Consider the following 25614-nt stretch of genomic DNA (forward strand, 5'->3'; position numbering starts at 1 on the left):
TTTTATAAATATGCTGTTTAACTGAATGTGTAAGATGTCTAGTCATGTAGACTGATGATCACAGAGTCTGACACTGTACCTGTGATGGAGTATTTGCTACGGTCTGGTACTAGGATCAAGTCTAATAGAGAATTTGATGTCTTGCTATTAATTATTTGTGTGAAACCATACAAGTTCATGATAGATGTGGGGGAGTTAAGAGTTTATGTCCTCCCAATTGACATTCACATCACCTAGTAATATATTTTCTTGTGGAAATGTTATGGGTATCTAATGTAGGATATCTTTCAGTATAGCTGTATTGTCACCAGGAAGAATATAAAGGGCATCAATACATATTTGTTTGTAATTGTTTATTTTGAGGTTTTAGTGTTGGTTTGCTGTAAGGGGACATGTGGCAGGTACTGGGAAGCATTAAAGTAATAATACCACCACCTTTCTTCTTTATACTGTTGTTACGGATGATATTATAGCCAGGAGGTATAACTTTGGAGTCGTTTATGCTGGGTTTTGATCAAGTTACATGTCTTTTAAGTTACTCACAGGAGAGTGAACAGGGTATGACTTTTAGAAACACTGGAGCATTTTAAACTTGGACCCAGTACTGAACAATCATGTCTGTTGTAAGTAGTGATCTCCTTTTATATTACCTTGAGTATCTGGGAGCATATAATTCAGAAAGTGTCAAGATTCATTTGGATAGAATGGGCAAGTCATTAATGGACAGATTGGCACGCATTAGTACAGAAACCTGTGCAAGGACCTTTTCATGAGAACATTGTGTGCATTGTATATCCTGAAAATTGTTGTGTATGTATTCTGCGGGTTGTGGGTTGTTGTAAGGGGTTGGGGGTTTGTATATAATGGTTAAGGTGCTTACCTTATAGACGGTAGGTGAAAGGTTTGATTCTTACCTTTGAAAGAGAAATTTGCTAGGCTTAAAATGGCCTACAAGGGCAGTTAACCTAGTAATTACCTAGGAACCTATGAAAACTGCACTGTCTGTAATAAACCATTCAAAATTAGAAAATGTCATATAAATCCAGTCTTTTTTTCCTCTCTGTCAAGAACATCGCATCAAGTCTAGTTATTGAAGATGTCCTTAATTGCTTTGCTGAAATAATTGCATTTTGCTTTGCTAATGACCAACATCACTTCTGCAGAAGATATGCTTTAATTTTTGCAGCTATACAATACAAGTGCAAATGGTAATCCTGCTTTTCCCGATTTCTTATGGCTTATTTTCATCAAACCCAGGCATCAGACTTTAGCTCAAAATTGTCTGCTGCCGGTCAAAAGACTGAGTTAAACTAGTTAAGTTTTTAACCCTCTTGGAATTCATTATTTGGAGCATCTATGCTGCACAGGGAACACTAGAGATGCACATTTCCTAATCTAAGCTGCTTTAAAAGCACATACGCATGCAAAGCTGATGCTGCTGTAAAAGTCATAAATAAAAGAAGCAACTGCCGACTTAACACTGGGATGACTCCTGTTTTCAGTGTTCATAAATAATCTTATCATTTGACCTCCTGTATGAACTCCGCTGATGGCATTATCTTTTAACTCTGCCCCCTCTCATGTTGAGCTCCAAGCCAAACTCTAGAATTGCAGCTTAACTATATTTTGATCAAGCTGAAAGGCAAAGTCATGGTGTTTAACAGTAATAGATAATCTGTGATGCTTTTAGCACTCACCAAAGTCTTTCCAGAAGCCTTAACTTCTCAACAAAAGGCTCACTAGTTATAAGCATTCCCTTAGAAACTCACCAGAGATACCTGTCTCTTCTGTTAGATTAGTAGTTAATAAGTATGCCACACACCAAACAGATATCCTACTAAGTCATCCTTCAGCACACATTTGCCTATAAGTATGCCTGTGTCCTTCCCAAAGAAACAAGAAGTATAGGTGCTACTGCCCAGATTGGAGTACTATCTCATATTTTGTAGCACTTAAGCCCATACAGAACACAGGCACTGTTCAGACTGCAGTCCACAAAGCCTGCCACTTCAAAACTCAAGTAAAGAAAAGCTGGTGAGTATAATTATAACACACACATTGTTTTCCTGTTAACTGGCTGTGCTGCTGTGCTCCTGTACGCTCCCTATCTTTCAAGTTGCTGTGCTGCTGTCACTGTTCATCACATGTAAGAACTTCAGTTACAACAAACTGCTTACTTTCCCATTCACAGTGTTGAAGCCTGCACTCGTTGTTTAGACCATCATTACAAGGCTTTGAGTGAGGGCCTGCAGCTTGGAACCTGATACCCTATGATATTATAAGTTTATTTGTTTACATCTCTTTAACAAAGTAGGGTACAGATTGCACTGGACCATTTTCAGACCCAAGCCCAGGAATGTGCACACACAAGAGAAGCAGTAACATTTGCAATTTACATAGGCACGCCTAACATAAGTGGCATATGTTTTCACTTAGTTGCATAACCCTTAGATATGCTTATCTATATATCTAATTCTGTATTCATTTTTCTGTTTGTTTATAATATTTATTATATATATTAAAGTTTAGAAAGTTAAAACATTTTTTTCTTAAATATTATAACGATAAGTGGAATGTATATAATAAAAGGGCTGTTGTAGAAAAGTTCTTAAAAATGTACAGGTGTACTCAGGTTTGAGAAGACAGAAGATGAGGAATTGGTAGTAAAGCTGGAAGAAGGTAATAGCAGGTTTCATGGGAAAGGGAGTGGGGGAGATGATGAAGTGTACAAGAAGGTATGTGAATCATGGGAAAGGTCTAATCTGAGTGGTGTAGAGGGCAGCAAGATTAAAGAAAAAAGTAGATGAGTGTTTGTGAGGACTGAAGTTGGGGGTTGAGGTTAAAGAATTACAGCAGTGTTTGAGCAAGAGTGAGATTAATGGGTACATTAACCATCCTACAGCATGTATAAAAGAGAATTTTACGAAATCTTGACATGCTGCTGTGCCACTCCTGGCTGAAATCCCTTGCTTTACTTCACTCACCCCCCTTCAACCTAGATCACATCTCACAAAACTCCTTTCTTTTGTTTTCCCACTACCCTACCTTATCCACTTTATCTCTGCTGACCTTTCCTGTACCTCCTTCTCTTTCAACCCTACTCACCTAAGCTAACTGAAGACACCCTACCCTGCACTCTTAGTATAATTTCCTTTTCTCTCCATTCTTATTCCTTCTATAAGATAATATGAACACTATATCTCATACTAGGACATCACTCAACTTCTCCTCACTCTTTCTAATCATGTAATCTCGAATATCTCTTTTAAATATTTTAATAGAATTGTCTCAGGTGTCATTTATCACATACTAATCTAAGTAACAAGTAATATGACTAATGGATTTTTCCTCACATATTTTCTCCAACTCATGTTTTTGTTTTTCACTGCACTCTGGTATGAAACATAATGATGTTTTTCTATATCACTGTTGCAGTATTCCTTACAGTAGGGCCAGTATACCAAAGGCTTAGGTTGTAATAGGGACATTGTATGTCACACATATGCTCCTCTCACATGGTGTAGGGTATAAAGGTGATGTACGAATGTACCATCCTCAGAACTTCAGGAATTTTTCTTCTTATCTTATTTTTGTGATGATTGTTGGTTTGCATGTCATCCAGAAAGGGGAAATGCCAGTGTGGGAGACAAGATTCCCCATAAGGACCATCATGGGCAGAGTTTTGTTATGCTTAGGTGCTTCTCACTACCATATGTCTTGCTCTATTTGTCAGGTGTTTATCCCAAAAACTTTGTGTAGTTCACTGTCCTCTTTGTTTTTTTTTGTTTTTTTTTAACCTGGAAAGCCAGCGTCTTAAATTGTTGGCTCAGGGTGCTATGGTGGAATTGTCCCAAACCGAAGGTCAGCAGTCTATGAAGAAGACTAAGAAATTTCAGTCGGATTCTTCTGCTGTACCGCCTCCATTGGGCATCTCTCTCAAGGCTGGTGAAAGCCCAGAGGACCACCCATTTTTTCAGTCTGATTCCTCTATAGCGACCACTTCTGAGGCTGGCATGGACCCAGTTTCTCACATGTTCCCGGAGGCTCCACAGATGCCTGTTTTGGATGTTCAGGGGGAACTTCGGCTCTTTATATCTGAAGGGCCTAGGGGTGTTTTGCAAATCCCTTTTGGGGAGGAGATTCCCACTACGCTTATATTGAGTGGACTTGGTGAGGGTCTGAGCTACCTAAAATATTTAAGGCTAACATCCCTTTGAAAAAGAAGCAAATGACTAAGTAGATTTCTCCTGCACCTAAGGATGCTCAGCATGAATGGCAGGATTTTACACAGGTTTTGATCATTGCAGTTACGGCTTTGAAGCCTCCTCAGGGGGTTTCTGTTCCTGCTCCTCCTTGGTCTTATTCCCCTTAAGAGGCCTAAGGAGCAGGTTTTTTCTGATGAGGAATCTTTGGCCTGTTCCTCCCAGATTCCCTCTCCCTTGGATTATGGTTTGGAGGAAGAGGATTCCATTAGCCCCGATTCTCCTTTTCAGGAGATTTTCTTTGGGGATACTGTTTCCCGTATGATGGAGTTTTTTTTCTGATGTTCAAAGGGGGTATTATGAACTCCTTCAAACTGAGTCTCCGAAGCCCTCTGCTGTTCCTCCTATTCTGGCTGCCTTCCTGGATACTTTTTCTGCAGCTTCTCAGGCTCCTGATTCCTAGCCCCCTGCTCGTAAAAAAAAATGATAGGTTTTATAAGGTGCCTAATGATTGCAAATTTCTTTACAAATGTCCTTCAGATGACCCTTCTGTTATATGTGTCTCTTCTGATAAACCTTCTGAGCTTTTGCCTTCTACTGAGCTGCTCTCCTCTGATAAGGATAGCAGAACTATGGAGAGGTTGGTTAAGAAAGTGTATACTGCTGCTACTCTGGCTGTCAGTTAGCAGACCCATATGTTCTAGGTATATTTTGGCTCGTCTGTCTCAGGCTTTTTAGATTATTTCAGATCTTCCTGATTCTGAGGGGAAGGCTTCATCCCGCTCCTTGTTTGTGCCTTCTTTTCAAGTCACTTGCTATTCCATTAAATGTAGTTATGATGTGGCTGATGCCTCGTCTAGAGCTGCTGCCTTTGGTTCTGTGTTGAGGAGGTACTCCTGGATTTGCCTTCAGCCTCTGCGTAATGATATCAAGGCCAAGCTGATGGATGCTCCGCTTGACAATAAAAATCTCTTTGGTTCTTCAACTATTGAGCTTATTAAATGTTTTTGGGAAAAGGGTAAGGCTACACAGGAATTGAAACATATTTTTGTTTTCCCTGTTTCCAAATTTCAGAGGAATTACCCTACCAAGTCTGCCTTTGTCAGTAGACAGTCTTGACATGCTCCCAAGGGTAAAAAGGGTGCTAGAAGGGCTCTGCCTGTTAAGTCTACTCAGACTCCTACAGCTCGGAAACCTTTTTTTCCAGCCAGTCTAGGCTTTGTCTGTCTTTTTCCCCTCCCTCCTCTGCCAAGTTCTTCTGTCTCTTCATCTTTTTGTCCCTTCCAAGTTGATTGCAGATCACGCAGGACTCTTGGGTTCTTTCTGTCATTCATCAGGGGGTATTACATGGTTTGGAAATCCCCCCCTCCCTTTTGGGCATTCCTCAACCTCCTCAGGAACAGCAACCATTTTTTTTTTGGATATTCCCAGAGCCTTTTCTCTCAGGGAACCATGGAAGGGATTTTATTCCAGAATGTTTCCTGTTCCCAGGAAAGAAGGCATCTGGAGACCCTTACTGGATCTGTCCCAGCTCAACACCTTTCTGGAGATTCCTTCCTTTCAAATGTTATCCATCCCTTCAACCCTGGTTTTCTCTTCTTCTTCCTCAGTCTTTGCTAGTCTCCTGTGATTGCTGTCTTCAGGATGAAGGGAATTCAGATCTTTACTTATTTGGATGACCTGCTCATTCAGGCTTCTTCTCCAGAGATTTTGCTTTAGCATCGTCACTGTACTATTTGTGTTCTGCAAAGCCTAGGGTTTACAGTGAATTTCCAAAAATCCTTCTTGACTTTCTCTCAGGATCATGTTTTTCTAAGGTAAAGGCTCAGAATATTCCAGTGCTGGGATCCCTGCCTCCTCCTAAGGCTTTGACTCTAATTGCATTTGTTCTTCTTCCTCTGTCCTCGATTATAGTCAGAGAGTTTCTAACTGCTCTGAGATACATGGCTTTCACCATTCCTATGCTTTCTCTGGCCAGACTTTATATGAGAAAGCTTCAGTGGTTCCTTGTCAGATTAGACTTAAGATTTTCCATTTACTCTTCTCTCATGTCTCAAGTTAGTGGATTTGTCAACTGTCCCCCAACCCAGAGCTTCCTTTTCAGCCTCCAGTCCCCACATAGGAGCTCTCTTTGGATGCCTCAGATGCAGGGTGGGGAGCTTCTTTTGGCCCCCTGAAGATTCAGGGCCTTTGGTTTCTTCATCAAAGGAAGGACTATATCAGTGTCAAAAAGAGAAGAGCTCTTGTCCTATCTGTTTAGGCCTTCCATTCTCTTTTCCTTCCAGGGCCCCCTCAAAATCTTCACAGAGGCAACACCACATTGATGTGGTGCATCAGCAAACAAGGGGGGACATGGTCTTACCTTTTGGGCAGACTAGCTGTTCAGGTTTGGAAACTAGCTGTCTAATATTAGGTGTCTGTTCAGGCTGTTTATATTCCTTCAGATCTGAACATTGTGGGAGACTCTCTGAGCAGGTCCATAACACAGACTCATAAGTGGATGCTTTACAAAGATGTATTTCTGGACATTGTACACCAGTGGGGTACTCCTCAGGTGCATAGGTATTTAGTAGGCTAATGACTGCTAGGGCCTTTTAAGCCTAGTCATGTATCCCAAATTTCTGACAAATTCTGACGCCCTTGATAAGTGTAAGCAGGGGTTTGTGAGATGAAACATTTACAAGCAGGGGCCTGGGAGTTGAACCATTTACAGGTTGCCTGTGTCCATTAGAGACATAGGTGCCAAACCAGGGATGAATTTCTGGTTTCCCATCCAGTTGTCCAAGTTGCACTTGAATTGGGTTAGGGAGGAACTCTGCTTCACATGGATGGGGAGCCTGTTCCATACACTATGTAGTCTCTGGGATACATACCCATCTCTCCAGCAGGTCCTGTTTATGTCACAGGCAAGGTTTTTAAGTCTTTAGAATGAGTAATTCCGGTGCTGTTTGTTTTGTGGATATGCAGGAGGTCCAGCAGAGTGGGGTCTGACAATACCCTGTATGCCAGGCATAGATCTCCCCCCTCAAAAGCCTGTAGGACACACAATACAGGGATAGGGCCTTAAGGCAGTCTTTTTAGGACATTTTAGTTATGCCCTGTATTATTTTAGTGAGGACCATCTGTGGATGTTCCAGTTGTTGGATATGCCTGGTTAGGTACATACCGAAGGGGACATTGTGCTCAATGCTAGGTCTGATAAACGCAGAATAAAGTGGAACAATGACTTCCTTGGATGTAGATGCCATACCTTTGTTTGTAAGGTGTGCAACATAGAATGATTTCCTCACCACTGTAGACACATGATGGTCAAAGGCTAGATTACTATATATGTGTTCTCCAGGTCCCTCACTACTTGGTCAGTTCTAAGGCGTGTGTTGTCAATATGATAGTTACCAGGGATGGATGACTTCACAAATGGATACTATTATGCATTTCTTGGTATTTAGCTTTAGTCCATGGCTCTGACCCCAGTTGTTTGTGTCAGCCCTCCTGGAGAACATGTGCATCAGTGTGAGATTCAATGACAGCTCCTAATTTGCAATCATCTGCAGATTTAGTCAGCCAGAGACCACTGACATTGGCCTTGACCTCTGAGAAGTAAATGCCAAAAAGTAGTGGTCTGAGGATTGATCCCGGAGGGACTCCACTTGTGACTGGCCTCTTTGTAGAGGTGGACTCCCCAGTTCTAACTTTCTGGGTCCTGTTTGTGAGCCAGTTGGCTGTCCACCGGGTGACATACGGGTTTGCACCTAACCTCTTGAGTTTGTCAACAATGCCCATTGTATTGTGTCAAATGCCCTGGCCAGGTCAAGGTAGGCAGTATGAACAATTTTGCCCTCATCCTTTGCTTTGGTGAGCTGCTCAAAGAAGTCCACCAGGTTGAGTAGGCATGATCTGCCCTTGACAAAACTGAACTGGGTCTGGAGGTTTACTACATCTCTTTTGATCATTTCCATCATAATTATTTTCATAGCTTTACATATAAGACTAGTGAGACTTCTGGGTCTGTAGTTGGCCCACCTTTGTGCAGAGGAACGACACAAAGCATGTTTTGAGGCTACAATTAAATATTAATTCCAGAGGCCCTGATATAGGTCATGTTTCATGCTATTTAGAAGGTATCCTGGGATATTGCCTGGGCCCATTGGTGCAGTGTTCTTGGTCTTAGAGCATTAAGGACCTGTTCCCTAATGATATTAGGGGGAGTTATATTTAATGATATTTCCTGAAGGAAGGTTGAAGTTGAGAGATGGGTAAAGTTTGAGCTGAATTTATCATCCAGGAGGTTTGCTATATCTTCTGGCTCAGTATACGTGGCTGCATTTACAATGAAGTCTGCACACAATTGTGTATTGCTTTTCAGGTTGTGGACATAGCTAAAGAACACTTTATGGTTGTCCTTGGCCTTGGAGGCCAAACTTGCCTCAAATTTGGCTTTGGTAAACTGTGTTAGTCCTCTGAGTTGTTTGTTTAGTTTGATGATAGTCCTTTTATCCTGCTGGGTGCTGCACCTCCTAATTTTTGCTATAATTTCTTTCTCCTGTTATACAGCCTATTGATTTTGTGATTCCACCAGGGTGGCTTGTTTCTTGCGTTAGCTCTGTACTTCTTTCTGGTGGGTACAGTTGCCACCTTGCAGCTATTAACATGCTTGTACAGGGTTTCTGTGAACAGTTCTGCATAGGCAGCAGTGTTCTCAGGGTTTATGGGGCCTTGAAATTTTGCCAGGTTTTCACTTAATAGCAGAAGGTTTTAGAGTAGCTCCTGAATATTCCAGATTTAGCTGGGGGTCAAGTTTTTTTTTTTTTTATATACTTCAAAGGAGACCATTTTGTGGTCTGACCTTACCAGGGAAGCCATTACAGTAGTGGGTGTGGAGCAGTCTCCCATATTAGTGAAGACCAGATCCAGCATGGTTGTACCGCTGGTTTGGTGTATTGACTACCTGGTCTAGGGAGTTTGCGTTTAAAAAATCCAGTAATCTCTGTGCATGTACGTTTGGTGTTGTATAGGATTTCCAGTTAATAGTGGGGTAATTGAAGTTACCCACGATTATGATATTAGGTTGGATGGTTAGTGTTTCTAATAAGTTTAAATACATGGTATGGGTTTCCTGGGTCATCCTATAGCTTGCAAGGATGTGGTATTGGATTTTACCTATGGTGATTTGAACATGGAGCAGCTCAAGTGTATTGCCGTGTTTTACCGGCCTTGAAGTATATTTATTTTTGATGTAAATAGAGACACCTCCACCTTTAGTTCCTGCCTTTGAAGCAGCTAGCCTAAATCTGTCGAAGGCATTATAACCTTACATTGTTGGTGTGCTGTCCACGGCTTTAAACCATGTCTTAGTGACCAGACACTGTAGGGTAAAGAGAGCTTCTAGGGAATGGAGTTTTTGCTTACACTCCTAGCATTGAACAGTAATACCTTTAGATTTTCTTGGTTTTGATTTGCTATGTCGGAAATACTCTCAGTTTGGAATTGCCTACAGAAGGCACTGTGGGGGAAGACAGTGTTTTAGCTAATATTTGAAAGCCTAGAGGGGAGAGGTGCAGACAATCCTTGGCAAAGCAGCGTGGTCTTTTGACCATCTCCTTCCATGCTGACAAATATTACACCCCCTTAGAATGACACCAGAAACTAAGCCAATTATTAAAGTCAGTCATCTTTTGTTCATATTGTGGCATCATCCTTGGAGAAGGTAAAATGCTGCTCAATACCAGGCTCATACCAGCCTGAGATACATATTCTGAGAGCTCCATGATGTCTCTCTTCATATAGTCTAGAGAGGTACGTCTCAGGTCATTTACTCCCACGTGGACTATGACTGAGTCATATTGATAACTGTGGTCCAGTGACCTGAGTGCATGCATAAGGTGGCAAATCCTAACCCCTGATAAGCAACTGTCTGTAGCTTTCTCATTACTCAGCCTGGTGAGAGGGACATCCGCGTGTCTCACAATGGTGCCTCCAATGACTAGAATGTTGGATTGTGTGGTGACTTACCTTATGGGCTTAGAGGTAGAGGCTCCATGAGATGTAGCTCTGTGTGTTCATGTGAGTGTTGTTTTGAAAGAGTGCATTTGGGGCTGCTGAGAGTATTAGTTATGTGTACTTCATCTAGGAGGCCATTATGGTTTAGGAAGGTTACATTTAAGTGCCTTAGCAGATGTGGTACGTTATGTCTGCTTTGAATTGTGTGTGATGGGTGCACTGCTGACAACCTTATTGACATTGAGTACTTTTATGTTAGAGCTTTGCCTCCAGTAACATTGTGTAAATACATCTCTCACATACCGTATCAGTTTGAGAATTAACTGGTTGTCAGTAAACATGAGGCAATTTCTTCATTGCCTCAGGATACCCACATCCTCCAAGCTGGCAATGGAGACAGCAGGAAAGTTCACATCCATGGCAACAGACACTTTTTTATTGATTAGACAGTTGGAGTGAGAATATCAATCACGGCCAGGAGTATCAGGTTTGCAACTATGTGGACAGTGCTTATCACTGCAAACTAGTTGTTCTGTGTGCATCTAGGTATTGGAGAAATTTAATTGTACTTTTACAGGAAAAATGTCACTCAAGGTGTCTAATTCTGTACAGAGCACTTTCAAACACTTGAGGGGAAACTAATATGTAGACCATGAAAATTTAAGGATGAAGTATTTAAGCAGATATTGTGAAGTTAGAAACAAGTCAACCAGTACTTACTGAAAATAAAGAACTAGCTTGTCAAGAATGATGAAAAGAGAGGAGCCGCATGAATGGCTACTGCCTGATTACTACTAATGCTGGTCTCAACATAGCTTCACTCTGTTGGGATACAGTGCTCCTTTGCTTCTTTTCTCACCAGAAGCAAAATCTTAGCACCAATCCCAAGAAGGGAAGCAGGCCGCAGCCTGTTTGGTGATCCATAGTCGTGTCCCAAATGATGCAAGGGTCTGTAGGCTTGTAGCCTTTTTCTGGTAGTTGCCTTGAATAGCAACCAGACCAGTCAGGAACGTTAAGCACAGAGACTCACTCTCCAACCAGAAGCAGTCCGGAGTCAATGCACTCTGCTCCTTCTCTCACCAGGACCAGAATATAAGCACAGATTCCAAACTGTCACCTATAAAGCAGTTTTTAAGCTATTTGGAGATCAGCAGTCTCAACGAGATAATGTCCCTGTACTCCTTCTCTCACCAGGAGAAAACAGAAGCACTAATCCCAGGATGACTACTGATGGGCCAAATGTGGGCTCTCCAGTAATTGGTGGTCTTTTAATAGATGTTTAAAGGTAAGATGAAAAAAAAATGGTTTATCCTAAACACTGCAGTGTGCACTAAGCAGTTAGATATGGAAGTGGGTAACTTAAGTTTTAGCTGTGTAAGTGGAGACGCCACTATTTTTAAAAAAGGAAGATGGATTGAAAGGGGATCTTTTTGCCTCCCCTTTGAACAGGCAATTTCCCTTTTTTGCACCAGGCTCCCATGTCCTCTGTGGCTTGGAAGGTGGACCCCCTGCCTTTTTCCTGGAAGGGGGTGTTTCTTATGCCTTCCTTCCCATTCCATGTTGCCTGCATGCCTATCCTGGATGATGGTTTGGTGGTTCCAGTTGGTTGATTAGCCCAGTGCATATGGGGACATGCAGGCAGTGAATAACAGTATGAACTTGGCCCAGCTAAGCCAGCCATTATAGTGCTGTGCAGAGTGTGTGGGGAAATGCACACGGATTGTGGGGAGCATAGCTTGATCTTCCACGGTGACATAGGTGTTCACTTCAGTGCAGTGGTTAGGCTGTCAGCAAAAAAAAGCACTAATAGCTCCCAGCATGATGATTCTGTCATCACCTCTTGTTTCTGAGGGAATGAATGGTCTGGGAATGACCCACCAAAGATTAGATTACTAGGAGTTGATGGTTGGTAGGCAGTGGGGGTGGGGAGAGATAAAAGATGGGGTGCAAGGACAGAACCTTAGAGAAAACATTTGTTTTTGGCATGGAGACACTAGAAAGTGAAAAATCAACTGTAATACAGAAGTGCCTGTCTAAGAGGTACTGTTTGAACCAGTCTGAGGCTTTTCAGCTTTAGCCAGTATTTAACAGGGCATTTAAAAGAAGAGTGGTTGACTTATCTCAAATGCTGAGTACCCAGTTTTCAGGGTTAGACTTCTAAAACCCTGAAACAAGTGTATAAATATATTTGTTTTGACAGTGGGTGATCCATCCCAGGGGTGTCAAACTCCCGAATGAGGGTAAATGTGGCCCATTGGCACCTTCATTTTGGCTAGCTAACGTTTGTTCTATTCTGGTCTGCTTTCCCCACCTCTTAAAAAAAACAGGCATGTTGTGATCATGTCTACATTTGACAAAGGCCTGTTTTTGTGGCCCGGATTGTCTATAGTAACTCTTCTGTCTCATTGACTTTACAGTGAAGCCAATGAGAAAGGTGGCAGGGAGACTTCTGAAGCACAAAAGGGTGAACTCATCCCCACCCCATCTGGCCCTCATGCCATTTGAGTTTTGAGACTACTGATCTAACCCATTCTTAATATGTCATCTTCTTGTAGCATTGTACACACTGTATGTTTCAGTACTGTAATTAGTTGTAACTCTGCCTGTCTTGCGTTATTTACTTAGGTTTTCAATTAGTGCTGCTGATTAATCAAGTTAGCTAATGCTATTAACTAGTTAAGAAACACGGAGATTGATTTTTTTTCAGTGATGGCATTAAATCGATTTAACTTAAGTGAGACCACAGTCAACATGTGATCTGTAGTAGTTGTCTTCATTTGGTTGTCAACCTGTGGGTTCCCGGATACATCTCGGTCGCATATCCAGCATCTGATCCAAGCTCAAAGCTCCTCCCCGTACCCATAATGCTGCTGTCTCCTTCCTCCCTTCAGATCTCATTTGCCGCGCTACATGTCCACATCATGATCCAAGCTCTCTGCTATTAAAGTTGTGGTTTTGCTGTTTTTTGGTGCAAAGTCCTCCTTTTTCTTCTCTCTCCTGTTATTTCTCTGCTTTCTACCTCCCCTTCGCACTTTTCTATCTGTGTGTTAAAAAAAAAAAAAAAAAAAAAAACACTCTATCTTTCTTCTTGCATGTGTGGACTGTGTGACTGAGTGTGCACTGGGCCTTAGGTTGGGGCAATGTCCAAAACTCCCAAACCTGGCTTCAGAAAGTGTACAGAGTGCGGCCAGAAGCTCTCTCCAGCTGATGGCCACACTCTGCGTAGGTTGTTTTGAGGCACCCCATCTCCAAACCTCCTGTTCCATCTGTGCCAGGTTTAATCCCCAGGCACTCATGGACAGGAGAAACAAACTTATTCTTAAGGGCCTTCTTCCCTCTTCGGGGACTCGGTACCCTGCAGCCCTGGCTTCTGCATCTGCTTCCTCCCCGACCACTGGGACTCAAACTCCCACTAAGAGGGCCTGGGCTGGGGACAAGTCTTCCAAGAGGGATAGGTCAAAGAAGCGATCCCCAGATCGCTCGGCTTCCGCCGGCCCTCCACCTAAAGTTAGGTCAGCTCCAATGCCAGAGTCTCCCTGGCTCTGTTCCCCTCTGTTCTCTCCAGAGCCAGAGGAGCTCCGGATCTGGTCACTGACTCAGGCTTCTCCTCTCTGCCGCTCCAGGCCGGTGTCAGTCAACTCTTCCTCCTGCTCCACCCATAACCTTAGCAAAGCAGAGATGGATAGGATCATGTGGAAGTTTATCCGCACCCAGGTACAGATGGGAGACTTGCTTGCCCCCTCTCCCTCCGGAGTGGGGAGCATGCTGCCCTTTTTCACCCCTATTACTTCTTCTCTGATCTGACCTTTGGAGTCCTTGGATCCAAGGACACTCGGTGTCGACGGGGCGTTGCCAATGGTACCTTGACACCGGCCATGACCTTGAGCAGGTCAGATCCGACAGTCTCTCGGAGCTGTAGCCTTGGCGTAGGATCTGAGGGGCTGTTGTTGGCTCCATGTGTGTCAGAGCAGAGCCTTCCCTTTGGTATCTCGATGCCTGAAGGCTCGGCTCTGACTCCCCTGTCAGGTCAGAGGATGATGGCTCCTCCTATTGTCCTTTTTTCAGGATGTCTGTTCCCCTTTGGCTTTCGACATGGTGGAGAGGGTTCTCTCGATTTCTTCGAGACCCTTGACCATCTCATCTTCGGACTCCACCCCGGCTCCCTCTGTTTCTGGTGTGGATCTGGCCATTCTGCAATCTCAGGGACAGCCTGCCACCTCTTTCCCTCAGGATGCCCTCTCTTGGGAACAGCAAGATTTTGGCGAGTCCTCCCCAGAGATCCCCACTGAGGAGGTCCCTCGCAAACGTACGTGTAAAAGGAGGCACTTAGACTCCCCACTGAAGTATCTCACTGAAGACACCGATTTGGAGGAAGGGGAAGGTCCCCCCCCAGTCACCCCCCCCCCTCGGGATGTCTCCTTTGCCAGCGAGGGGGTGGTCTGCCCAAAAACCTACCTCAGACGAGTCAGTGTTCCCCAAAGCATTTGGAGCAGGACCTTTTACTTCCTGGGTGTCCCTTCCTGAATATCCTTTAGTGGATCTCATTACATCTTGGGCATGGAAGAAAACAGACATGGTGGAGCCCATTCCCAAATATTCGGACAAGGTTTTGAGCCCCCCTTCAGACAGATCTTACTGGCATAAAGGATCCCCGGTTGATGCCATGGTGGTGGCATATGCCACAAGGAAGGAGCTCACACAGGAGAGCTCTACAGTCCACCCTCCTGACCGGGAGCCAAGGACAATGGAGTGTTTTGGGAAGCAGGTATATGCGTCAGCGACCTTCTCTGTAAGGGCATTGAATTACATAGCACACATGATTTGCCTGCAGAGAGACCTGGTGAAAGAAATTGCTGAATCGACACCTCTGTCCATGTCAGTGGAGGACAAGAAAGTGTTTTCCGCTTGTATGGCCAACCTAAATTCAGTTGCAAATACCTCTATGTGTCTCCTCTCCCACGCAACTGAGGGAGCCGCTAGAGCCACCAGTACAGGCATTGCCATCACGCGACATGCCTGGCTCAAGCTCTGTCATTTTTCGGAACCCTTTACGACATCATTTACCAATGCCCTGTAAGACGGTTCTTCCCTTTTTGCGAAATCAGTGCGTGACACATTAGTTTAAAGTGAGAAGGATGGGAAGTCTCTATCTGCTATCAGATCTGCTTTTTGGCCCCTCAGTGATCCTTTTCTAGGAATCAGTGTGGGACCAAGAAGATGTGGTTCCGGAAATATCAGAGTTTTCCCCGGGGCACTCGGGAGTCACCTTCGCCCAGGGGCAGAGGCTGAGTTGACAAATGCTGCCCTAGGGGCAGAGAAGGTCGTAGAAATTACAAATCCCGAGAGCCTTTCTTGGACAGACCCGCCCAGCAACCCTGAAGGGTTGCCCAGCTGCTCGTCTCTGGAGGCAGTCGGGGGCTATCTCTCGCTACACCTAACGGAGTGGGAGTCCATCATGAAAGATCGTTGGGTATTGCAAATTATATCCAGAGGCTATTCAGTCCCCTTTCTAGAGCCAGTTACACCTCCCAAACACCTCTCAGATGTTTCACCCGCGCACGGGGAGGATGCAGCACTGGAAATCGCAAAGCTGCTAGGAAAACAAGTAATCCAACCTGTCCCCCAGACCACTTTGGATCAGGCATTTATTCCAGGTTCATTTTGGTGCCAAAGAAAAAGGGGGACCTAAGACCCATTTTGGATCTTTCCACCTTGAACCTGTCAGTGACCAAGACGAAGTTCCAGATGATCACCCTTCAATCTATCCTTCCCTTCCTGCAGGAGAACAATTGGATGTGTTCCATCGACCTCCAGGATGCGTATTATCACATCAAAATGGACAGGTGCTCTCAGAGGTTTCTCCACTTCCGGCTAGGAGCCAATCATTACAAGTTCAGAGTGCTCCCCTTTGGTCTCACCACAGCCCCCAGAGTGTTTACCAAAGTGATGTCAGTAGTAGCAGCTCACCTGAGACTCCACAGTGTACAGGTATTCCCTTACCTGGAAGATTAGCTCCTTGCTGCCCCTTCCAGGCATCTACTTTGTCAAGCAAGGGATTCCTTTCTTCTCCTGGCCCAGAGGTTGGGCATTACCATCAGTCTCCACAAATCATCTCTGGCCCCAATCCAAATGTTAGACTTCATTAGGGCACTTTTAGACACAGTTTAAGCTAAAGTTTTTCTTACTCCAGACAGGATTCGTACTCTAAAGCTGCACATTCTTTGCATTCTTCAAACTCAGTTCCCAACAGCGGCGATAGTGTTAAGGATGCTGGGGTCCATGGTGGCCATGATCAATCTCTTACCCTTAGCCTGCCTTCACATGCGGATTCTTCAGTGGACCCTTGCAGTACAATGGTCCTGGTTAGATCTTCCGTTGACTCACCTAGCCCAAATCTCTCGTGTGTGCAGGGACTCCCTTCTGTGGTGGAGTCATTCCTCGGCCCTTGTTTGGGGTCGTCCCTTTCTTCCAACTTTCCCCATGGCCATGGTCACTACAGATGCTTCCCAGCTAGGGTCGGGGGGGACACTGCTCAGGAAGGACAGTTTAAGGTACATGGTCCCCGTATGAGACCAGATTGCATATCAACGTCCTGGAGATGAGGGTGGTGCTTCTAGCTTTGTAGGTTCTCCATGCCCATTTTCCCTCAGGAACTATTGCTGTCCAGATGGACAATATGTCAGTGGTCTGTTACATCAACAACTGGGAACCCACAGGTTGAAGACAATTGAACAACTACTCAGAGGGAACGATGTTCATCGTGCTATGCTGCTGCAGTCATCACACTTGGGTTATCCTGCCGTCAGACGGTCCCGCAGTCAGCCCGAATTCCAAAGCCTTGGTCTGGCGTCGGTTGTCGTCGCTTCTTCCCTGACATCAGTGCGGCAGGGGTATAAAAGAGGCAGCCGACGCCATTTTCTCCAGTCTTTCTTGCCACGCGGTGCCCGAAGCAGAAGCAGTTCGCAAGTGCCGGTCGGCCAGCTCCTGAGATTTTCGAACAGAATTTCAGCCGAAGTCTTCTATAAAGCTAAGTACCCGTTAGAAACTTTTCTTGCCTCAGACCGATGTCAGACAAAGTTAATAATTGTATTTCTTGTGGGAAGCAAATACCTCATAAGGTTTTTCATTCTTATTGTATTCCTTGCCTAGGCCCAGACCACTACGTCTCTGGTTGTCGGTTTTGTGCTAGGTTCAGTAAACGCACTATTAAGCGTCGGGTTGATACGGCCTGACATTATTTTGGCAGAAAATTCAACTATATCATGTAGTTGGAACAACTGACAACAGCTATGTTTAAAAAATGCAAGGACAAAGACAGGCAGCCTATACCTAGACCAGATACCGAGGTCTCGGTTAGGCCTGCCGCTGGATCTCCAGTATTCAGTGAGGCGTCTACGCAGCTCCTGACTACGGCAGATTTAGAAAATATGACTACCTCTCAATCAGAATCTACTGGGCCACCGGAGCCTGTTCCTCCTCAACTCGCGGACGCCAGCCCTGGCGGCGATCCGGAGATTTTGGACAGGCCTTCGGTTTCAGAAGGTGTCTTTAAACTGACGACTCTCTCCGTTAAGTCCTACGCTAAGCTTCCAAAGGTTAAGAAACCGGGTCCACAGACTCCCTCGCAGGCCCCTATGCCTAAAAAACAGATGCTTAAAATGGCGGAGGACCTGATTACCCTTATCAGAGGTTTCCAGCCCCTATCCTGACAAAAGGCCTATACTGGTGGAAGATTTTCCTCCTCCTGACCATGAATCCATTTCCTCAGCAGACTCTGAGGAACAGGATTACCCCTTCCCTCTCTATGAAGACTCAGATGCTGAGGAGTGTATTCCTTCTGTTTCCCCCCTGAAAACTTTTCTTTTGGGGAAACCCTGGACACCATGAGAGAGCATTTCCACTGGGAAGGACAAGATTACTCTGACTCCAAGAAAAGACTCATTCTTCTCCCTCAGCATAGACCCCTAACCATTCCTCCAGTTTTAGACGTTCTGGATGATGTTTACACTGAATCTAGTCTAAATCCAGATTCCTTACTTCCAGCACCAGCTAAACCAAACAGATATTATCGAGTCCCTGACTCTCACAAGTTTTTATATAAAAGCCCTGCTGCAGACCCAGAAACCATTTCCCAGGGTCCTAAAGGGGTAAAGGCCTCTACTGCTAAGAATCCACTACCTGTGGAAAGAGATTCCAGGGCATTAGAAAGATGGGGGAAAAAAGTGTATACGTCTGCCACTTTGGCCACGAAGGCATTAAACTGCCAATTCCACATGATTAAATACCAGCAGTACTTGCTTACTCAGTTAAAACAGAAAAAGACCCCTCAAACAGATCAACCAGATTTCAAAGGGATGCAAGATTTGTTGCATGCAGCAGAACAGGTGGGAAAGCATACCTTGCAGTGTGGTTTTGATTCTTTGGAGGCCTCATGTAGAGCAGCGGTCACAGGGTCTGTAATACGTAGACATGCTTGGCTAAAAGAGCAGACTTTACCAGAACATGTCAAAGCAAAGTTACTGGATGCTCCACTGCAAAAGGATGCGTTATTTGGTGTCAAAGCAGAGGAAGTTTTAAAGAAAATGGAAGAAAAGGCAAAATCAATGCAAACAGTTAAAGATTTTTTACAGGTACAACCTCCTCGCTTCAGCAGAAACTGGCCATCAAAAAACTGGTCCTTTCCTGCTTCAGACAGACCCCAAAGGGGCAGGTACAGACGCCCTAGGGGCAGAGGCCAGGCACAAGGTTCCTTCAAGCCTAGACAATGGCAAACAACAACTCAAAGAGGGGGAGATGACAGATCTCAACCCTTCAGGAAACAAACTCAATGACTTTCCTCTTTGCTTGCCAAGCAAAATTGCCCAGGCAGCACCTCTAGGAGGAAAACTGACTCTTTTTCCACAAAATTGGCACATCATAACAAAGGACAAATGGGTACTGGATATTATTACCCAAGGCTACAGATTTCATTTTCACACTTTACCATGGATGAGAGGCATGCCAAATCTGCCAACTAACCAGTGGGCAGAGGCACAAACGCAAATTTCAGCTCTCATGAACATGAAAGCAATTCAAAAGGTACCTGCAAAAGAGCAAGGTCAAGGATTCTATTCAAGACGGTTTCTAGTACCAAGAAAGGACAAAGCCTGGAGACCCATCTTAGACCTTTCAATTCTAAACATGTACCTGGACATACCCAAATTCAAAATGCTCACACTACAGCAGCTTCTTCCCATGCTGGGCAAGGAGTCTTGGCTGGTAACGTTGGACCTCCAAGAGGCATACCTGCATGTCCCTATCAGACAAAATTGCAGAAGATACCTCAGATTTTTGGCAGGCACAATGCATTATCAATTCTCTGCATTGCCCTTTGGCTTATCTACTGCGCCCAGAGTATTCACGAAATCCTGGCATCAGTAATTGCATACTGCAGACAATGAGGAATACAAATTTATCCATATCTGGACGACTGCCTGATCCAAGCGGACAGCAAAGACATCCTACTACAGCATCTGGCATTTGTAATAAAGTTGCTAAGTTGCCTAGGGTACACAGTAAACAAAATGAAGTCAAAACTAATACCCTCACAAGAAATAATTTTCCTGGGTGCCAGCTTGAATACAATGGCCCAGATGGCTTACCTCACACCAGACGAGCAAAAACAACTGGCTCAATACTTCAAAAAAATGGCAACTTCTACCCAGCTCACTGCAAGGAAATTCCTGCAGGCATTGGGGTACATGGCATCCTGCATCCAACTAATTGCATATGCAAAGCTGCATATGAGAAAACTACAATGGTACCTAAAAAGTGTATGGTCCCAACACAGACACAGCCTCGAAGCAAGTATAACTCTCATTCCCTGCCTTCAAAAAGAGTTTCTATGGTGGGCTCAAGCATGCCAAGCAAACAAGGGTCTTCCTTTTGTCTTACCTCCAGCAAACCAAACCTTGACAACAGATTCATCAGACTACGCCTGGGGTGCACACATGGCAGGACAATGCATACAGGGCAAATGGTCTGCAAACCAAAGGCATCTACACATCAATCAAAAGGAGATGCTAGCTGTAAAAAATGCACTAACAACCTTCAAGGACCTCTTGCATCCTGGACAACTTCTAATAAGGATGGACAACACCACAGTTATGTGGTACATAAACAAGGAGGAACGCACTCCTACCCATTATGCAGGCAGGCAATGGCCTTGTGGAAGACAGCATTAACTTACCGAGTACAACTGCAAGCACAATCCTTGCCAGGAAAGGAGAGAACATTGGCAGACGAATTAAGCAAAAATTTGACAGACCCTCACGAGTGGAAACTACACCCACAAGTATTTTCAATGATCATTCAAAGGTGGGGACCACCAGACATAGATCTGTTTGCCTCAAGCAACAATTGCCAGCTACAAAAATTCTGCACAAGGACTTATCATCCACTGGTCTGGAAAGTGGACGCCCTATCATTCAATTGGACAGCATTGTCAGTCTACGCCTTCCCACCTCTGCCCCTACTGACCAAGGTATTACTGAAAGTCAGATCAGAGAGACCACATATGATTCTCATTGCTCCGGACTGGCCACGTCAGCACTGGTACCCACTGCTACGAAACTTGACTCGCAGCCCCCCATGGATCTTACCTCAGTTCCCTCTGCTGTTAACCCAACAAAACTCTCAGATCCTTCACAGTCAACTAAGGACCTTAAATCTAGCTGCATGGAGAATACCTTAAATTATCCATCAACACTTCTCTCAAAGGACGTCGAGAATGTCATTTTGGAGGCCAGGAGGCCCAGCACCAGAAAAACTTACTCAGACAAATGGAAAAGATTTTGTGTATGGAGCCAGGCCAGAAGTCTAAATCCTGGCATCCCAAATATTCCTCAAATACTCCAATATTTAACTGAGATGCTACACAAAGGCCTTTCTTTCTCATCTATAAAGATCCATGCTTCAGCCATTTCAGCTCAATATGATACGGATCCTCCCATTTTCTCTCATCCTTTGCTAAGGCAGTTTCTCAGAGGGGCAAAAAATATAAGACCCCCCAGAAAACCACCAACTCCAACTTGGGATCTAAATTTTGTGCTAGAAAAGTTAACACTACCTCCTTTCGAACCAGCCTTTTCAGCAGAGCTTCAATACTTGTCATGGAAAACAGCCTTGCTGCTGGCTATCACCTCAGCACACAGAGTCTCAGAACTGCAAGCACTTATGGCAGTGGAACCTTTCATCATTTTCCATCAGGACAGAGTATCTTTACGAACCAACCCTTCCTTCATGCCAAAGGTAGTATCCAGTGTGGGTCTCAATCAGACCATACACTTGCCCACCTTTTATCCAAACCCACAGAATAAAGGAGAAAGACTCCTTCACTCTTTGGACATTCACAGACAGTTACATTACTATTTGGACAAGACAAAGGCCTTCAGAAAATCTGACCAACTTTTTGTATCCTGTGCACCAGGTTCAGAAGGAAAGGCTATTTCAAAACAGACCATCTCCAAATGGGATAGCACATTGTATCCGCTTTTGCTACTCACACCATGGGAAAGCAGTGCCTGCTAATATTAGGTCTCATTCTACCAGGGCTACAGCAACCTCAGCAGCCTTCCTCCGAGGAGTCCCAACAAAGGACATTCTGGAGGCAGCTACCCTGGAGTTCAGTGCACACCTTCACCAAGCATTACCACCTTCCACTGTACTCAAAAACCAGAGCTGGATTTGCCAATGCAGTTCTGCAGGGCATCTTAGCTGCGCCTAACCCAGTTTAGTTCCTACCACCCAACCATAGCTTCGGGACTCAACCCAAGTGTGATGACTGCAGCAGCATAGCACGATGAACATAGTACAGTTTTGTACCTACCATAAATGTAGATGTTCAAGTGGTTATGCTGCTGCAGTCCAGGTTACCCTCCCTCCATCCCCTCTACCTAACAAGGGTTTTTTTATACCTCCATGTACATCAACCTTTTGGATGCATGTCTATATGGTGTATTTGCTTACAACCAGTACTATTGTTTTTCACTAAGGTATGTTTTGCAAGCTACTTATTTTGCCTTTTTTACTTTGGGGCACCTGACATCTGGGGCAAGAAAAACTGAAGAAAATGGTGTTGGCTGCCTCTTTTATACCTCTGCCGCACTGACGTCAGGGAAGAAGTGATGACAACCGACGCCAGACCAAGGCTTTGGAATTCGGGCCGACTGCAGGACCGCCTGACGGCAGGATAACCCAAGTGTGATGACTGCAGCAGCATAACCACTCGAACATCTACATTTATGGTCGGTACGAAACTGTACTTTATGGTGAGTACACTTTTTTTATTGCATTTAAAGGTCTTGAAATGAAGAGCTAAAAACCATCAGGTTTTTATGTTCTTTGTTCCAAGTTCTTCGGCATTGCTGTGTATATTGTGTAGGCACAAATACCTTCTATTTTTGTTTGCTTATGAACTACAGATTTGCTTAAAATGTGTTCTTCACATACAGTTTTACTGTAATTGTTTTGTTTTGTTGTAATTACTGCTAGTATGGATTTATTTAAGATACCTTACTGTGGTCACAGCTGAAAATGGTCCTTTGATCAGCCCATTTGCCAGTTAATAAAATGAAATTAATAATTAAATATAAATGTGGTAAAACAAGTTCTAGTAGCAATGCCATTGCTGCAAGATTTCTATATAGCTTTCACAGGAGATAGCTTGATAAAACTGTATTTTGAAAGGTAGAGAAGAGAAATCTGTTTCTAGTGATTATTCAACCATATTTTTAAAGTCTTTGTAAAGGTTCAGTCTGATAAAATAACATTTATATGTTAAACCATTTATTCTGCATTTACTGTGAAAACTGAATGTTCTTTTGTAGATTGTGTTATTTCTTTGCAGAAGCAGTTTGAGATGAAGTTTCATTCTTCTGTAAAACTGATACTCTGATGTACTGAAATTTTGTGATTTATTCCTGCAGTTCCCAACCTGAAGTAGTAGTTACTTCACTGTTTTTGAATTCCTCTGAGAATTAGAGTTTAGAATTCTTTCCATTAGAACATTGCAGTTTGAGGGCTTGTAGATTTTGTGTCTGCATACATGTGGGGTTTTCGGTTTCCTTTTTATTTAAAAGGAGACCGTTTGTGGCCTGACCTTACCAGAGAACATTATACTAGGCAGTGTGCAGCACTCTCCCATATTAGTGAGGACCAGATGCAGTACGTTTGCGCCCCTGGTTAGCATATTGACACTGGTCCAAGAATCTCTGTATTTGCACGTTTGGTGTCATATATGATACCCAGTTAATAGTGGAGTAATTAAAGTCACCCATGAGTATGGTATTGAGTTAGATGGTGAGTGTCACTGGTAATCCTAAATATGTATTTATGGGTTTCATAGCTAACTACATAGTTGCTGTCACTGGTAATCTCAAATATGTATTTATGGGTTTCATAGCTCACTACATAGCTGCTAAAATACTTTTTGCAGAGGACTTCATCCCTCCTGCTTCCTCAGTAGCCTCAAAGTTAGCATGTAATTATCTTAAAGTAAGGAGTTTACAGTTTTTTGATTTGATAATCTTTAAGACTTAAGGAGCCCAAGCTATCTACTAGATGCTTCTGTAATGCATGTTATACTATTGTTCACAGTGTTGTCTTTATGCATGTGTTTAAGATAGTTCTGTTGTTTTACACTATCAACATCACTTTGAATATCCATTTTGCAGAATGACCGCCGCAGAGCTTCATTCATTGAGAAGGTTCATAGCCTAATTAAGAAGCTGACGAATTATGCACCAGTTGATGCAGCAGTGGATCAGAAAGCTGTTAATTTTCTCCATGACTGCTTGCCACCAGTATTAACACAAGGTACAGCATAATAATTACAAAAAAGAAGTTATCTGTTTGGATTGGTTAAAAAAGGAATGAGAAGATACTAATGCATTACAACAAAATTAAAAACTGTCTGCAGAAAAATGTAAAAACTCATGTTTTATCCGTTTGCGTTACTCTATAAGACTTTCTCCCTCCAGGTTCCCCAGCCAAATCTTAAAGCCTTTGGAGGCAGCCATCCTTGTTTCTTATATTGTTTGGGAGCTTTAAATTTTCTCGTTTTACATCTTTATATTGAATTGTATACATTTTGCATCAAAGCACTGGAGAAAATTAGCAGTTAGCAAAGGGGATTAAGGCTATGAGCTGTTAACAAGCTGTGTCCTGTGGTACAAGGTTTGATTCCCTTGGCCTTCATTTGCTTACTGTGTGATAATAAGCAAATCACTTGTTATATTGTAGAGAAAGACTCATGTCTGCCCTTAGTGTGCTTTCTAATATGTCTCTGTGAGTAGGACTGTATCATGCATACTTCAATGTAATAGTAATTGCAAAGCTGCTTCTGTTAACAATATTTAAGGCGTAGTTCAAAAGCCATTGAGTAATGCATTCACTTTACATTGTTAGTCTAAAAGATGCACAATGTTGTCTACAAAATAAGGCTTCTATACATACTAAAACAGCTGAAAAAAAAACATGGGAAACCATCCTTGCTCACTCTCAGATGAAAGTAGTATAGACATGGATTCCTTCACTGGAGTTACAATCACTTAGAAACAGTTCAGAAAGAAAGCATTCCCATGGCAGACCAGTCATCCGAAACTTACAGTAGTATCAGAAAAGTGCTACTGATATGAAACCGTGTGCCAATGAAAACTGTGCATTCAAGTGAGTGGTAGAATATGATACTTGAGCAGATCCTGTCTCTAGAAAGCAAGTCATCACCGCCCTCTCTAAGGCAAAAAATACAGCCTCCATGGGACCCAGTAACATCCCAGGCTGCATCCTACATGAACTCAGGCAGGACCTTGCAACACCATTAGACACCCTAGTCAACCAAAGCCCGAGTACCAGTTTTGTCCCAGCTGAGTCCATCCCTTTGCACAAAGGTGGAACGTCCACCGATCCAGGAAATTATAGACCCATCAGCTTAACTAGCCTGATCTGCAAGGCCATGGAGCAAATTATCATGGGCCTCAATAATAAGAGACATTGGCAACCTCCAAACACTCGATCCCAGACAGTTTGGTTTCGTCAAGGGGAGGTCATACCTGTTAAATTGGTTGAGACTGTCACTAGAGCCATGGATGAGGGGAAGACTCTGCACACTGCCTACCTTGACCTGACCTGACCAAAACCTATGGTACTATTCCCCACTCGGGTATAATAGATAAACTCCCTTAACTAGGCATCCATCCGTATGTTACCAGATAGGTATCAAACTGGCTCACTGATAGAACCCACCTAGTCAAAATAGGGGAAGCCACCTCAAGCAGTTGACCTGTAACGAGCTGTGTACCCCAGGGATCATTCTTGGGGCCTTTGTTGTTTGGGATATACTTTTCTGAGATGCAGGCCAAAACCAGTGGGCTAT

The 25614-nt window shown here is 43.7% G+C and overlaps 1 protein-coding gene across 3 annotated transcripts in view; it reads left to right on the forward strand.

Moving 5' to 3' along the window:
- RIOX1 (ribosomal oxygenase 1) overlaps window positions 1–25614 on the forward strand; it is a 1390763-nt gene that overhangs the window by 1174797 nt on the left and 190352 nt on the right. For all 3 annotated transcript variants that reach the window (XM_044059130.1, XM_044059139.1, XM_044059122.1), the window contains exon 11: window positions 23915–24056. In XM_044059130.1, the coding sequence (XP_043915065.1) occupies window positions 23915–24056 (142 nt within the window). The remainder of the gene's footprint in view (window positions 1–23914; window positions 24057–25614) is intronic.

This window comes from Protopterus annectens, chromosome 1.part2 (genome assembly GCF_019279795.1).
Source record: "Protopterus annectens isolate FY-2018-M chromosome 1.part2, PAN1.0, whole genome shotgun sequence".
Classification (NCBI taxonomy): Eukaryota; Metazoa; Chordata; order Ceratodontiformes; family Protopteridae; genus Protopterus; species Protopterus annectens.